Below are 16134 nucleotides of genomic sequence, written 5' to 3'. Positions count from 1 at the left end.
CGCAAGGAGATTTTATGTTCTCCTATGTCTGCGTGCGTTTCACTTTAATGACATACTGATAGGGAATTTAGCTTGTGATACCCCATGTGGACAGTATTGCTAATGTATGTAAAAGTGCTAGAGAATATATTGGCACTATATATAGATTATTATCATTATTATAATTTACAGTCACGTGACATCTAGCTGTTCTGCCTGCTTCTCTTTATGAAGCAGAAGCTGTAGTTTTCACCGCATATTGAGAGAATTATGAAGAACAGCTCAATGGTACGTGACTGTACGTATGCAAATCGCATATGAATGCCACGTGCTGACTACTCAACCCACTTGTGGGGAGGGGGGCGCCAAACTGAATTCTTGCCCCGGGTGCTGGAAAACTTAGATTCGCCTCTGGCTAGCATTACTAGAAAGTTTCCAAACAATCATCAGGGTAATCCAGAAATTCTCTTGAATTGTTTTCTGGTGTTTTATCCAATTTTTAAGCAATATGGATGAAAGGAGTCATTAGGCCAAAAAGAAATATAATTGTTGGGTTACATTAGATTTTTTTTACGAGGAGTCACAAGCACCATTGAATTTAAACTTCAGATCTGACCTAATGTATCTATATTGAATGGGTCAAGTTAGATATAATCATGTTATGAAATGTACAATCTATCAGTTCATCATTTTTCCCTCTTTTTTTAGATCTGTTCTCCTTTTCTATTTTCTCTATTTCCCTTGACCTTTTCACTATTTCCTCTCTGATAAGGAATGATATAAAAGCAGTTGGCTACTAAATGGCATTAGGTTACTATTAAGAACCCTTGGAGTTATAAAACACAATACCAGATCTTGACCCCCCCCCCTCCCGTCGCCCCGCCATATTTTAGCACTTTGATGGTTTTTCACAATGGATTTTATCTATTTGTACACACCAAATGTATGCTTTTATTAACCATTCTTGGGTTAGAAGAATAACAAATTATCAACAGGATGATTTATTTTCAGAGCATCCCATTAGAGAGATTAATTGCATCCATGAGTCTAGGAGACCTTACGTGAGCTAAAAAGTTGGTCCCATTTTTTGATATTGTTAGCCAGTCATCTATGATTTTACTCCAACCATACATTTCAGATCTTTATTAAAAAAGTATTCTATGCCAGTTTAACAAAAATGCAACTTTTTTTAATTTGATATTTTCTAAGGAATCTTCCATCATAAAAACAATTCACTCAGTAAAAGCCTCACGGAGGAATTCTCATAAGACTAAAAAACCCTTTGAAGATTTTTAATGGCCATAGAAAATATGAGTTTAACTGTCCCATGATGTTTTCCACGGAGGGACGCACCTTCTCCTAATTGGCTTGTTGTGTAGTTGACAGGTTTATAGTTTTTGAGGCCTCGATATAGAACTCATCCCCAACAAGTTAATGCGCATCTACCCAGCCTTAGCACATACTTCTGCACCAGGTCATGACAAAAATGGAACGGGGCTTATGGATCCTGTAATACTTTCCTGCTGCAATAAACAGCACTAGAACTTTTTAAACATTGCCATATGCAATGAGAAATATTTTTATTTAAGACAATGTACCAAGTCTAACAGCAAACTGGAGGAAAATATAATTTGCAACGTGAATTCTGGAAACCAAGAAAGTTTAACATCACTGGTTGCAAAAGTAAAAAAAAAACTTTCATTTTATAAGTTCAACATACTTAAAAAAAAATCCAAAGGCAAAGCATTTTGTAGAAACGTGCATAAGGGTAAGACGAAAATGACCGCAAAACAGCTGCTCTACCAGATGTTCTTTATTCAAGTTTCAGTGCAGGATAAAACAGCGGCGGCAGGAGACACGGATACCGGCCCCTCACAAAGGACGACGGCCGTTTCGCCTGCAATCAGGCTTCTACGGGTTCACAGGCAAATGATTTGAAACATAGACTGCAGGACCGGGCTTATCCCAATGCGGTCATTGATTCAGCATGGAAGAGAGCCATAAATGATGAGCCTGATATCTGTCCACGAAGCGATGTTAGGGGTAGTAATGGGAATAATAATGATAAAAATAGAGAAAAAAGAGATGCTAACAAAAGATTCATGTTTAGTTTTAAATTTGGCCCTATGCATGATGTAATAAAGAAGATTTTGAGAAAGAATTGGCATGTTTTGGAGAAGGACACAGACTTAGTAAGCATGACTAACTCTAGACCCTTAGTCACATACAGGAGATGTCACAATCTGAGGGACTTGCTAGTAAGGAACAGGCTGATGAGTCCGAGATCCTGGTTGGACACACAGTCCCCAGTAGGAAATTATCGATGCGGACAGTGCAGATTTTGCAGCCTGCACCTTACTGGCAAGTCCGTGCAGATTGGTTTATATACGCATAAAGTAAAACAATTTATATCATGTAAAACAAAATACGTGGTTTATGCCGTGACATGCCCGCGTGGAAGGTTTTATATTGGAAAAACCCCATTAGGTGTTTGTTTGTATATCCATTTTAAAGAACACTATAATTCAATCCAAATGGGCAAAGGTTCTCCCAGATTAATAGAACACGTACGTGAGACTCATGCCAGCTGTCCTGACGTTCTGCGATTCGCAGGCTTAGTGAGAACGACCTTACCCCCACAGGGTGGGGATCTCCACAAAATTTTGCTACAAACGGAGGCTAAATTAATAATAAAATATGGAGCACAAGGTGGTTTGGGTCTTAATGACCGGAACGATCTGGCAGTATTTTTGTGAGGTACAAGGATTGGGTATTGATGAATTACGTTATTTGTATAAAGGGTATATACATGCTTAAATCATGGCGGGATATGTTGTCTTTTTGAATTATTTAATCGGTAGGTAAAAAGTGATGATAATTATCATGAATAGACATGTAGTTTTAGAGAATGGTTTATTGCATTTTTATAATGATCACCCCTCTTTGTTGATCCTGAGAGGTTGTAAAGGATCTATGCACATGATGATTGTCATGGTGGGCTCAATTAATATGAAAAGAATTATAGTAGTCGTTATGGACATTGGTAGAGAGGGTTTTCTTATATTGTATTATGACCAATTCTTTTTCCAGCCTAAAAGAACAGAACTTGTGGGCAACCTGTATGTACCAACATAAAACTTGCAAAAATTAGTAGTAAAAAATCTGTATAAATCTGCAATGTTTTTGAAAAAAAGTTGCAAAAAATCTGTATAAAGTTGTAAATTCTGTAAAACTCTGATCCATCCAAAGTATTGGTTTTAACTTCAGCAGTGATTGCTGACACATGGTTTTTTTAACTGTTTGTATGTTTTCACAAAAATCACTTGACATTCCTGATTTGTTTGTATGTGCGGCTGGGCACCTGGATACACTCCCCTATTTAAGGAGAGCCATGCTGCACTTAGACGTGGACCCGTAGAAGCCTGATTGCAGGCGAAACGGCCGTCGTCCTTTGTGAGGGGCCGGTATCCGTGTCTCCTGCCGCCGCTGTTTTATCCTGCACTGAAACTTGAATAAAGAACATCCGGTAGAAGAAAAAAAAAAAGTGGACCCGTAGAAGCCTGATTGCAGGCGAAACGGCCGTCGTCCTTTGTGAGGGGCCGGTATCCGTGTCTGCTGCCGCCGCTGTTTTATCCTGCACTGAAACTTGAATAAAGAACATCCGGTAGAGCAGCTGTTTTGCGGTCATTTTCATCTTACCCTTATGCTCGGAATTTATCTTTATACCTGACCAGCACGCTGTGACCGGAGCGATTGATATACTGGTGCTGCAAGCTCCTACAAGTGAGAATTTATCATCTCGGTAACGGAGGTTCACGAGTGGTGCAGGACTCATCTTTCCTTTGCACATTTTGTAGAAACGTTCTTTTTCATTAATTGAGGGAAAAAGGTGGTTCAAAACCCATTGACCCACATGGAGATGTTTTTAAAGAGGACCAACCACCAGGATTTTGCTATGTGAGGTAAAGGCAGTGCCATACAGGCAGAAAGATACTGAATCCAGACATAGAAAGATGTAATGCTTGGTTGCAGAAATATCTTTAATCAAAATTGCAGAAATGCACTGTACTTTGACAGGTGCAACGAGAGTGGGCCTTTGTGGGTCAGGTCCTTGCTGTAAAGTCCTCCTCCAAATTTCTCTATGGCATGCCTCCTTTTCTTTTTTTGAATCTCGCGCTGCGCCATCAATACTGCTGTTGGCGGCGCATGTGCATTGTCACAGTAATTCTGTCTTCATTAAAATGGAACTGCGGTCTCCGGCGCCATTTTAATGAAGACACTATGGTGAAGAGTATGAGCGGCAGAGGTGAGTGCGCAGATGTAAAAAAAAATCTCTACACACGCCGATGCTTCTCGTAGTCCTCACCGTAGTGTCTTCAATAAAATGGTACCAGAGCTGCGGTTCATGCATGTGCGGACTCCGGCGCCATTTTAATAAAGATAGAATCACTGTGTCAATGTGCACGCATCAACAGCAGCAGCAATGGCGGCACGTACAGAAGATTTAAATAAAGAAAAGGGGGCACATCATAAAGGAAGCTGAAGGAGAACTTTACAACGTGCACCTGACTCACAAAGGTCTGCTCTCTTTGCACACATCAATCAAGGTGCAGGGAATTTCTGCAACTTTGATTAAAGATATTTCTGCTACCAAGCATCAGATCTTTCTGCAACAGGTATGCCAGGAATCAGCGTCTTACTGCCTGTATGGCACTACATTTAGTTCATATCACAAAATCCTGATGGTTGGTCCTCTTTAAGTATGTGGTACCAATAAAATAAAGGGATTATTTTTTTCATTTTCACAAACAATAATGCTGTTCTCACTCTATTACCATTACGTTTGGCAACTGTGCACACGGAGAAACTTAGAATGCAGTCGTGGTGAGCCGACCTTTTTTCTATTTTCATATCATGAATTCTGTAATGTCTAAAGGACCCGGTTACACGCAACGACGTATCTAACGACATATCGCCAGGGTCACGGATTCCGTGACGCACATCCGGCATCGTTAGCAACGTTGTTGTATGTAACAGTTCTGAGCGAGTGTTAGCGATCAAAAATACTCACCTTATCGTTGATTGTTGACACGTCATTCATTTTGATAAAATCGTTGCTGTTGCAGGACGCTGGTTGTTCGTCGTTCCTGCGGCAGCACACATCGCTTTGTGTGACACCGCAGGAACGAGGAACATCACCGTACCTGCGGCCGCCCAGAATGAGGAAGGAAGGAGGTGGGCGGGATGTTACGCCCGCTCATCTCCACCCCTCTGCTTCTATTGGGCAGCCGCTTAGTGACGTCGCTGTGACGACGCATGAACCGCCCCCTTAGAAAGGAGGTGGTTTGCCGAAGACAGCGATGTCGCTAGGCAGGTAAGTATGTGTGACGGCTCCTAACCATATTGTGCGCCACGGGCAGCAATTTGCCCGTGATGCATAAACGACGGAGGCGGGTGCTTTAACCAGCGATATCGCTAGCGATATCGCTGCGTGTAAAGCCCCCTTAAGAACATAATTTTCATCCAAAAATTCTGCAATGTGAGACACAAAACCCAGTGCACATATGTGCATAATATGGCAGAGAAAAAGGTTCCACGTATACACAGAGAATAATAACTAAAGATGAGCGGATCCACTGACATTCGGGATCGGCGGGTTCAGCCGGACTTTAGATAGAATTCACTTTGGGACCTGGACTTAAACCAAACCTCATTGGAATTGACTGACTGGGCAGTTTGGGTCTCCCACATGCAGCCAGCCATAAACAGATCACTTCTGGGGGTGTGTAGGTGTTTTTTTTTCTTTTCTTTTTTTTGTACACACTACATCCAATAATGCTGTTGCTACCCCCAGTGTGAGCCGATCAAACACTGCAAGTGGCTCACACTGTGTTGAGTACTGAGCGTACCCGAGCACAGCGATGCTCACTCGAGTGGTCAGCATGCGTAAAGTACCCAAACGCCAACACAGATTTTTCTGTAAAGTCCCTTGTTTGGAACGAACACACAACTTTACTGTTCAAATTCGCCCATTTCAAATAATAAGTCATCATGGGGCCTTCTTAACCTTTGATAAATCATCCACAAATCTGCTAAAAATGTTTATGAGCATTAGGGCCTTTATTGTGCCCCCGGTGACTTCTTTCTTCCCTTACTCATTCCGTCAGCTATCTGAGGATACCATTTACAATAAGGAGGGAGTATTTAACTCCTAGCCTACTCAGCTGGATATTCCCATTGGGAGAATGCAGCCTAGTGTATCCATTCATAGGATTACATCACGTTAAAGATTTCTCACTTACAATTTCTAGGCAACAAAACTATTGGGAACGTAACCAAAAAGTGGGAGTTAAAATGAAAATTGCACAAGTCGAGTTACATGGAGGTTAAATCATGAAAACAGAATCACAAGAAAAGCCCATAAAAAATAAGTTCATATCAAACTTAAATATTGAAGAATCATTACAAAATAATTCTGTTTTAGAAGTTTCAAGATACAGTCTTCAGTTGACCCCATGGCGGTCCTGTTGTATTAGAGGCTCATTTGTATATCTGAGCCTCAAACTACCTGAGAATCCACTGGTACTTTGGTGGGCTATCCTAATTCTGGAAGACAAATATTAAAAACTTATGAAGGCGTATTTGTACACCGAAACGTGTTGTCGCATCCATAACAGCACAACTGTACCGTCAGTATTTATGGTGTGGCCAATTTTATATTTAGGAATAAAAGTTATATTTTAAAGAACACTGGATTCAAGAGTATTTCAGCTGGATGCCATTCCTCTGTCTTTCAAATATTAAAATTGTTGACTAAAAATTTAAGAAATTTGGTTTATTCTTAACTAGAGGTGTGCAACCTGCAACCAAGGGGCTATTACAACTGCCATAGTCTTCAATCGAGAGTGTGCAGGGTCTCCCCCTCTCTAGAGTATTGATTGGAGGAAAAGACTATCCCGCTTGTCCAGTTTTGTGGGCATCCTGGTAATGGAACTTTCATCCTTTTAGACATTTACAACATATATTTTTGAGTTAAGATTTATTTTAGCCCTTAAAAGTTATAAAATCTGACAATGTGGCCCTCGGAGCAGAAACGATTGTGCATCCCTGCTGTAAATGCTGAGTAACAATAGGATGGCTGAGACTTCTAGGTTATTATATTATGTACTGATGACATTTTCCTTTCCCTTGTTTTAGATCGACCAGCCCAGTCTAGGAATGCCTTCCAGAGATTATTATTTTAACAGTGGAAATTACCAGCGGGTGAGTGGAAAACTTAGATTTATAAAAACTATTATATCTGTATTATTATTGCCCATTCGACCAATCTGCTCCGCACCAACCGTTAGGTAAGTATTATGAACATCCGGTGACAGGCTCCCTTTAACTAGCTGTAGTACTCAGCGTTGCCCGGGACAGTACATAAGTCTTTCTCTCTCTTTCTCTCTCTCTGTCTCTCTCTCATTCTCCTTCTTTCCCACTTTACCTCTTTTCCACTCTCTCACTCTCCCTCTCTCCCACTATCCCTATGTCCCACTCGCCCTCTCTCCCTCCCTCCCACTCTACTACTCTCCCTCTCTCCTACTCTCCCTCTCCCCTCTCTCCCTCTCCCATTTCACCTCTCACCCACTCTTCCTCTCACTACTGAAATCATATTAACTGACACATAAGCTGTTTTATACTAAGGCGAACTTTATACGTTGCGACATCGCTACCGATATATCGTTGGGGTCACGTCGTTAGTGACGCACATCTGGCGCCGGTAGCGACATCGCAATGTGTAAATCCTAGGTGCGATGATGAACGAGCGCAAAAGTGACAAAAATCGCTGATTTGTGTCACGTCGTTCATTTTCATAATGTCACTCCTGCTGCTGATACTATGTTGTTTGTCGTTCCTGCGGCAGCATACATCGCTGTGTGTGAAACCGCAGGAGCGACAAACATCTCCTTACCTGCGTCCACCAGCAATGTGGAAGGAAGAAGGTGGGCGGGATGTTATGTCCCGCTCATCTCCGCCCCTCCGCTGCTATTGGCTGGCCGTTTGGTGACATCGCTGTGACGCCGAACGCACCTCCCCTTTGAAGCAGGGATAGTTCGGCAGTCACAGCGACGTTGCCGACCAGGTATGTGCATGTTACGCTGCTGTAGCGATAATGTTCGCTACGGCAGCATACACCATATATCGCATGTACAATGGGGGCGGGTGCTATCGCGCTCGACATCGCTAGCCGATGCTAGCGATGTTGCAGCGTGTAAAGCCCGCCTAAGAATGTCCTTCGTAGCCTATAGCAACCAATTCTAGTAATGACCTGTAGCAAAATAAAAGCAGAGCTGTGATTGGTTGCTATAGGCCACCTGATATATATCTAAGGTGTCAAAATCACCAATATATTATCTCACACATCCAAACAGTAAGTGTTGGGGTGTTTTTGCGAATATGTTAAAATGTCCACTCAAAACATATCCTATGACGTTTCCTGAGTCAAATGAGGCGTTTGTGCAAAATTTTGTGATTGTAAATATGAGGCAGATTCCTTTAGCGGATATACACACATACACTCAGCTTTATATATTGCATTATACAAAGTCCCCTGATTGACCGGTAGCCACTCTTCCAGTTCAAAGACCTGACAACTTTACTTACTTTCCTGTGTTAGGCCCTGTGCGCACTTGCCGGTTTTTGCCGCGGATTTCCTGCGGATTTGCTGCATGTTTCGCTGCAGAAAATGTTCATAACATCTCTGCAGTGATTCACCAGCAAAACCTATGGGAACAAAAAAGCTGTGCGCACTATGCGGATTTTGACAGCTGCATGTTTTGCTGCGGGATCCCCGCAGCAAAATAATTGCATGTCACTTCTTTTCCGCACGTCGCTGCGGGATTTCACTCCAGTTTTCCTGCGTTATTCCCTCAGGTATTTTGCGGTTTACCTGCGGTAATGTTCATCGCTGCCTGCGGTTTGCAGGGAAGTGATGTCATTATGACAGGAAGAGGAAGCGGAGCAGAGTAAACACACACATCACACACACAGACATACAATACACACAGATCGCACTCACACACAGACATACAGTGCCTACAAGTAGTATTCAACCCCCTGCAGATTTAGCAGGTTTACACATTCGGAATTAACTTGGCATTGTGACATTTGGACTGTAGATCAGCCTGGAAGTGTGAAGTGCACTGCAGCAAAAAAGAATGTTATTTCTTTTTTTTTTTTTTTTTTTTTTTTTAAATTGTGAAAAGTTTATTCAGAGGGTCATTTATTATTCAACCCCTCAAACCACCAGAATTCTGTTTGGTTCCCCTAAAGTATTAAGAAGTATTTCAGGCACAAAGAACAATGAACTTCACATGTTTGGATTAATTATCTCTTTTTCCAGCCTTTTCTGACTAATTAAGACCCTCCCCAAACTTGTGAACAGCACTCATACGTGGTCAACATGGGAAAGACAAAGGAGCATTCCAAGGCCATCAGAGACAAGATTGTGGAGGGTCACAAGGCTGGCAAGGGGTAAAAAACCCTTTCCAAGGAGTTGGGCCTACCTTTATCCACTGTTGGGAGCATCATCCGGAAGTGGAAGGCTTATGGAACTACTGTTAGCCTTCCACGGCCTGGACAGCCTTTGAAAGTTTCCACCCGTGCCGAGGCCAGGCTTGTCCGAAGAGTCAAGGCTAACCCAAGGACAACAAGGAAGGAGCTCCGGGAAGATCTCATGGCAGTGGGGACAGTGGGGACATTGGTTTCAGTCAATACCATAAGTAACGTACTCCACCGCAATGGTCTCCGTTCCAGACGAGCCCGTAAGGTACCTTTACTTTCAAAGCGTCATGTCAAGGCTCGTCTACAGTTTGCTCATGATCACTTGGAGGACTCTGAGACAGACTGGTTTAGGTTCTCTGGTCTGATGAGACCAAGATCGAGATCTGTGGTGCCAACCACACACGTGACGTTTGGAGACTGGATGGCACTGCATACGACCCCAAGAATACCATCCCTACAGTCAAGCATGGTGGTGGCAGCATCATGCTGTGGGGCTGTTTCTCAGCCAAGGGGCCTGGCCATCTGGTCCGCATCCATGGGAAGATGGATAGCACGGCCTACCTGGAGATTTTGGCCAAGAACCTCCGCTCCTCCATCAAGGATCTTAAAATGGGTCGTCATTTCATCTTCCAACAAGACAACGACCCAAAGCACACAGCCAAGAAAACCAAGGCCTGGTTCAAGAGGGAAAGAATCAAGGTGTTGCAGTGGCCTAGTCAATCTCCTGACCTTAACCCAATTGAAAACTTGTGGAAGGAGCTCAAGATTAAAGTCCACATGAGACACCCAAAGAACCTAGATAACTTGGAGAAGATCTGCATGGAGGAGTGGGCCAAGATAACTCCAGAGACCTGTGCCAGCCTGATCAGGTCTTATAAAAGACGATTATTAACTGTAATTGCAAACAAGGGTTATTCCACAAAATATTAAACGTAGGGGTTGAATAATAATTGACCCACACTTTTATGTTGAAAATTTATTAAAATTTAATTGAGCAACATAACTTGTTGGTTTGTAAGATTTATGCATCTGTTAATAAATCCTGCTCTTGTTTGAAGTTTGCAGGCTCTAACTTATTTGCATCTTATCAAACCTGCTAAATCTGCAGGGGGTTGAATACTACTTGTAGGCACTGTATAGAATACACATAGAAATCAAACGGAAATATAGAAAAAAAAACACGTGGGCTCCGCTGTATTTTTACCGTCCAGCCGAGGTAAGCACACAGCGGCGGCCCGCGGCGGCCCGGCTGGTAATGCGAACAACACATTACCGCTCGGGAGAAATGTAGTGTGTGCTCACAGGGACTCTATCTATCCCTCTCTCTATCCCTCTATCTATTCCTCTATCTATTCTTCTATCTATTTGTCTATTTATCTATCTATCTACTATCTATCTCAGAAGGAAATTATTTTTTTTTTCAATGTGCTTTATTGCATTGAATGCAATAAAACACATGTACCAACCCGCACGCGGCAAAACCGCGGCAATACCGCAAACAATACCGCGGTAAAACCGCAGCAAACCGCATGCGGTTTTCGGGTGCAGTTTGCCGCGTTTTTTTACCGCTGGCGCGGTAATCCTTCAGACCCTGTGGAATTTTCTTAAGAAAATTCCGTTTTCCAGTGTGCACAGGGCCTTACACGCAGGATTACGTTTCCTGTGTTGGCACATTGTGAGACCTGTGTGTGGGTAGCAAGCTGGTTAGCTGCCTATATTATTAGCTAAATCTGCCCCTGTCACAGCTGATACATGTACAGATATGTCAGTCTACCTGTCACACACAATTCTGAATCGAGCACATAACCAGATGTAAAGCTGCAGGTTCTCAGGACTGGAGCAGCTGCCGGAGGATAGAGGAGGAGATTTAAATTGAATGATACTACATCAGAGTGCTGTATAACATACTGTTTCAAGTTTATTTATGTTTTTTGGTGGTAGGACAACCCCTCTAAAAGAAATTTGTCACCAGGTTTTTGTCCTCAATTCTGTTGGCATGATGTAGACTCAAAGACCCTGATTCCTGCAATGTGTCACTTATTCGGCTGCTTGCTGTAGTTTTGATGAAATAACTGTTATATCAGCAGGATATTATCACTAGAGAAGTAGTAAACCTTTTACCATTTAGTCCTTTATATTTGTGAGATCTGTATAACCCGGCTCTCACCACTGATTGGCAGCTTTCTGCCTATGCACAGTTTACTCACAAAGCTGCTAATCAGTGGTGTGGGTGGGGCTATACAGAGCTCAGCATTTAGGGATCTTTTAGATCTGCAGCAGAGAAATCAGGGATATTATCAAAACTCCAGGCAGTAAGCAGCACAGTGACACATCACTGGATTCAGGGACTAAGCCCTTTATAATGCAGTAGTGTCATACTGAGGTGGGGCAGCAGTGGTGGAGCAGAGTCTCATGAGGCAGGAGCGGTGGTGGAGTAGGGCAATGCTGTAGGCGGTGCGGCGGGTGTCCCAGATCCTTGCTGCAGGCGCTGTGAGGCAGGAACATCCAGAAACTTTCTGCAGTGCGGGCTTCAAAGAAATGGTGCCCAGAGCAGGCGTGTGCACAGATTGTGCTATCGGCTCAATGACAAGCCGAGATCTCATCTGCACAAGCGCCAACTCCGGGCACCATTTTCCTTATGTTGCTGCTAAAACATCTATGGGCCAGAGACGGAGCATGCGCAGATGAGATCTTGAGCTAAAAGCTCCCTCTGTGCACGCGCGAATTCTGGGTGTCACTATTTAAAGCCCACACTGCAGAATTTCAGGATGGCCCCTGCCTCACCACCCACAGTGAACACCAGCACCGCCCGCAGCATTGCCCCTGCCTCCTATGACCATTTTCCACCACCCCCCAGTAAGCTACATTCAGTTTATAAGACACACCTCCTACATTTTTGGAGAAGAAAAGTGTGTCTTATAATCCGAAAAATACGGTAACTAGCTGTGACTATATGTGTGGTCGTAACCATGGGTATTTATGGTCCTGCAATGACCTGAAAATGAAGTAAGTGACATAGTGAACCAGGAGAACTATACTACATTTCTAATTAGAGGTATTGGCTAATATTATTATTATTACACCTACTACATATTAGGATATGATCTTGGAGATGGGAATAATCCTTTTAGATACATCTGTAGCGCCCCTGAAGCCATCAGTGTGCTACAAGGTTCTGCATCAGGATGCAGGGCCTACCCCCTTAGGTAACCCAGAACCCCAGTTCCGGTAACACCAAAAACCCAGGTAATCCCAGTTTTCCCCAACAATCCCCCATACAATGGTACCCAGCTAGGGTGGGACCATGGATTGCCGCCTAGAGGTGGAGCCAGTCCAGTCCACTAGTTGACAAGGTGGGAGGGGAATACTGTGGAGAGTAGTCGGGAAGACAGGAAGTCAGTAGGAGAACTGTAATGACAGCAGAGTGTAAAAGTAGAAGTGAATCGACTCCCTGACTCGGGTTGACGGTGACCTGGTACGCAGGAGAGGTAGTTGCCGGTGGAGTACGGGGAGTACTCCCAGAACTACGCACTGAGGGGGTACAGGACCCTAGGACAGGAAAGAGCTTCAAGCCGACCTGTAACACCTGCACAGCAAGGGAAGCATCAAGGACCTTGCTGGCCCCAAAGAATCCGAAGACTCAGTAGCAAAGGGAGAACCGGGGACAGGACCAGAGACTCCATCCCCACAGGGTTCACGCTACCGTCAGACAGACAGAGGTGGACAAACCACAGACCGGGGACCCCCAGTGTTCCATACCACAGGGACCCACTTACCAGAGCCAGGTGCAGGGAAAGAAGGTACCAGAGAACCAAACTGGCACTGGTACGAAGGGGACCTGGAGACGAAACCAGCCGACCTCGGGCAACCAGTTAACACCCGAAAAGTGAGTAAACCAGTTGCACTGAATACGTGTCTGGACTCCTTCTTCCGATGTTTACTGCACCATACACCTGCTGGGGTAGTACCCTATTTGTGGAGGGCTCAAGTCATCAGAGCTGCACATTACATCAGCCCCAGCAAAACCTGCAGCGGCGGCTCCCTACACTTAGCCGGATCACAAATAACTTTATTCACAAATCCCCTGAAAATATCCCCCAGTACAAAAAGGGCCCAGGGTACGGAACTGGGATTGGCAACCACTGTGACACTCTCAATAGAGACACTGCCCGGAACCGAGTATCACATATCCCTGGGTGCTACACATCCATTAGACCACTGGACACAGCCATAGTAGGAGAGGGATACCCTCTAAGTGAGCCCTTTTTACCTACTCAGTGGCCTTCCCGATGACACCATTTTACTGCGAGGGGCTCCCAGTTGGTCGTGAAAGGAACTCTTTGATTAAAGAGTTTGACTTTTCTTGCCATAGTATGGAATAGTGCTAGGGTATCATACTGCTTAATGCCTGGTGGGGGTCACCCATTGCACCTTCTAGAATAATGGGCCCATGGCTCTTAGAAAGCACAGTGCGCCCTGTTTTTTATTGTAGTATTCCATTCCTGGTGACCATATGAATCCTCCTTTGAGTAGATATAATTTACTGGTTCAGCTCCTCATCCACTGGAGGTTACATTTTAATCATCCTTTCCTCAGACACACAAATGCACTTACTAAATTCTCCTCATTGGGATCCAAGGAGTGCTTGCCGATATGAAATCCACATGTTCTTTACGTGACTTATACTATCCACTAAAGCAAAGGGTAGGAATCCTATGAATTGTCCAGTTTTAATCTCGGCCCATTCTTGTAGTAGCTCATTTTAGTGTTACATTTCAGTCTGCTTGTAGGTATAAAGTAGTGGGAATCACAAGATCCTGTGGATAATAACATCTTTACCCAGTGGGGCTTCCTGTCTGGTGCTATAAATTACTTAATGAGCGGAGCAGGCTCCTGATAAAAGCCATATGCACCGTAGTACAGGGAAACTGCTCTTGGAGGGGATTGAACTTTTTCCTCTCAAACAAAATGTGCACATTATAGCTAGAAATTGCATAAAACATCAGCTCAATTTACTAATTTGTATTATATTTAAATAACATGGAGATATACACTGACAAGCAAAAGGGTAACAATGTTTTGACCTTTTGACTTTCAGACTCCAAATCTCGCTTTCCACTACAGTTTTGAGCATGAGATTTTATAGACAATCATCTTGGCTATCTCTTACATAAATTTGACTTGTACCTAGACTGGGGGAAATAATTTTTTGATCCCTTGCCAATTTGTAAGTTTGCCCACTGACAAAGACATGAACAATCTATAATTTTAAGGCGGGCTTTGCACGTTGCGACATCGCAAGCCGATGCTGCGATGTCACACGCTATAGTCCCCGCCCCCATCGCAGCAGCGATATCTTACGATTCCTGGCGTAGCGAACATTATCGCTACGCCAGCTTCACATGCACTCACCTGTCCTGCGACGTCGCTCTGGCCGGCGTCCCACCTCCTTCCTAAAAGGGCGGGTCGTGCAGCGTCAGAGCGACGTCACATGGCAGTCGGCCAATCAAAGCGGAGGGGCAGAGATGAGCAGGATGTAAACATCCCGCCCACCTTCTTCCTTCCGTATAGCCGGCGGCGGCAGGTAAGGTGATGTTCCTCGCTCCTGCGGCTTCACACACAGCGATGTGTACTGCCGCAGGAACGAGGAACAACATCGTACCTGTCGCGGCCCCGGCATTATGGAAATGTCGGAGAATACACCGATGATACGATAACGACGCTTTTGCGCTCGTTAATCGTATCATCTAGGATTTACACACTACAATGTCGAAAGTGACGCCGGATGTGCGTCACTTTCGATTTGACCCCACCGACATCGCACGTGCGATGTTGCAACGTGCAAAGCCGCCGTAAGGGTAGGTTTATTTTAACAGTGAGAGATAGAATATCCAAAATAAAATCCAGAAAATCACATTGTATAAATTCTATAAATTTATTTACATTTTGCAGAGAGAAATAAGTATTTGATCCCTCTTGCAAACAAGACTTAATATTTGGTGGCAAAACCCTTGTTGGCAAGTACAGCAGTCAGACATTTTTTCTAGTTGATGATGAGGTTTGCGCACATGTCAGGAGGAATTTTGCTCCACTCCTCTTTGCAGATCATCTCTAAATTATTAGATTTTGAGGCTGTCGCTCGGAGTTTATTTTGGATATTCTATCTCTCACTGTTAAAACTATCCCGCACTGTATTTAGGATATGATTAGTTATGCAGATTCTTGTTATGTCACTGCATTGTTACTGTTTTGCTCCTGGTGGCTGTGTAATTTGTATAGTACAAATTACAACCTCGTTCTCACATTCCCTAATAGCACGGTGTGTTATTAGGTTGATTCCTAATTGAAAAGTCACTGGTTTGAATCGGGGAGCAGCCATGAAGACATTGATCGCAATCTCTCAGCTGAGAAAATTGACAAACTGCATCATGTGAGTGTCATGACAGTTGGAAGAATATGAAAAAAGTCCGACCATCCATTCAAAAGTCCAGGCAAAATATTGGAGTGAACAAGTCGACTCATCACAAGGTCTATCGGTTGTGGCGTAACAAACATGGCAGTGGAGGCGGCTCATATGCTTCGTAATAGTGACATCACAGATGTCCATGC

At 43.7% G+C, this 16134-nt stretch overlaps 1 protein-coding gene across 2 annotated transcripts in view; it reads left to right on the top strand.

The window, feature by feature from the left end:
* Nucleotides 1–16134, top strand: part of MMEL1 (membrane metalloendopeptidase like 1) — a 450309-nt gene that overhangs the window by 332955 nt on the left and 101220 nt on the right. For both annotated transcript variants that reach the window (XM_075329400.1, XM_075329399.1), the window contains exon 8: nt 7177–7242. In XM_075329400.1, the coding sequence (XP_075185515.1) occupies nt 7177–7242 (66 nt within the window). The remainder of the gene's footprint in view (nt 1–7176; nt 7243–16134) is intronic.

This window comes from Anomaloglossus baeobatrachus, chromosome 11 (genome assembly GCF_048569485.1).
Source record: "Anomaloglossus baeobatrachus isolate aAnoBae1 chromosome 11, aAnoBae1.hap1, whole genome shotgun sequence".
Taxonomy (NCBI): Eukaryota; Metazoa; Chordata; class Amphibia; order Anura; family Aromobatidae; genus Anomaloglossus; species Anomaloglossus baeobatrachus.
The sequence above is the reverse complement of the archived record's forward strand: the minus strand, read 5'-3'. Positions and strand labels throughout refer to the sequence as shown.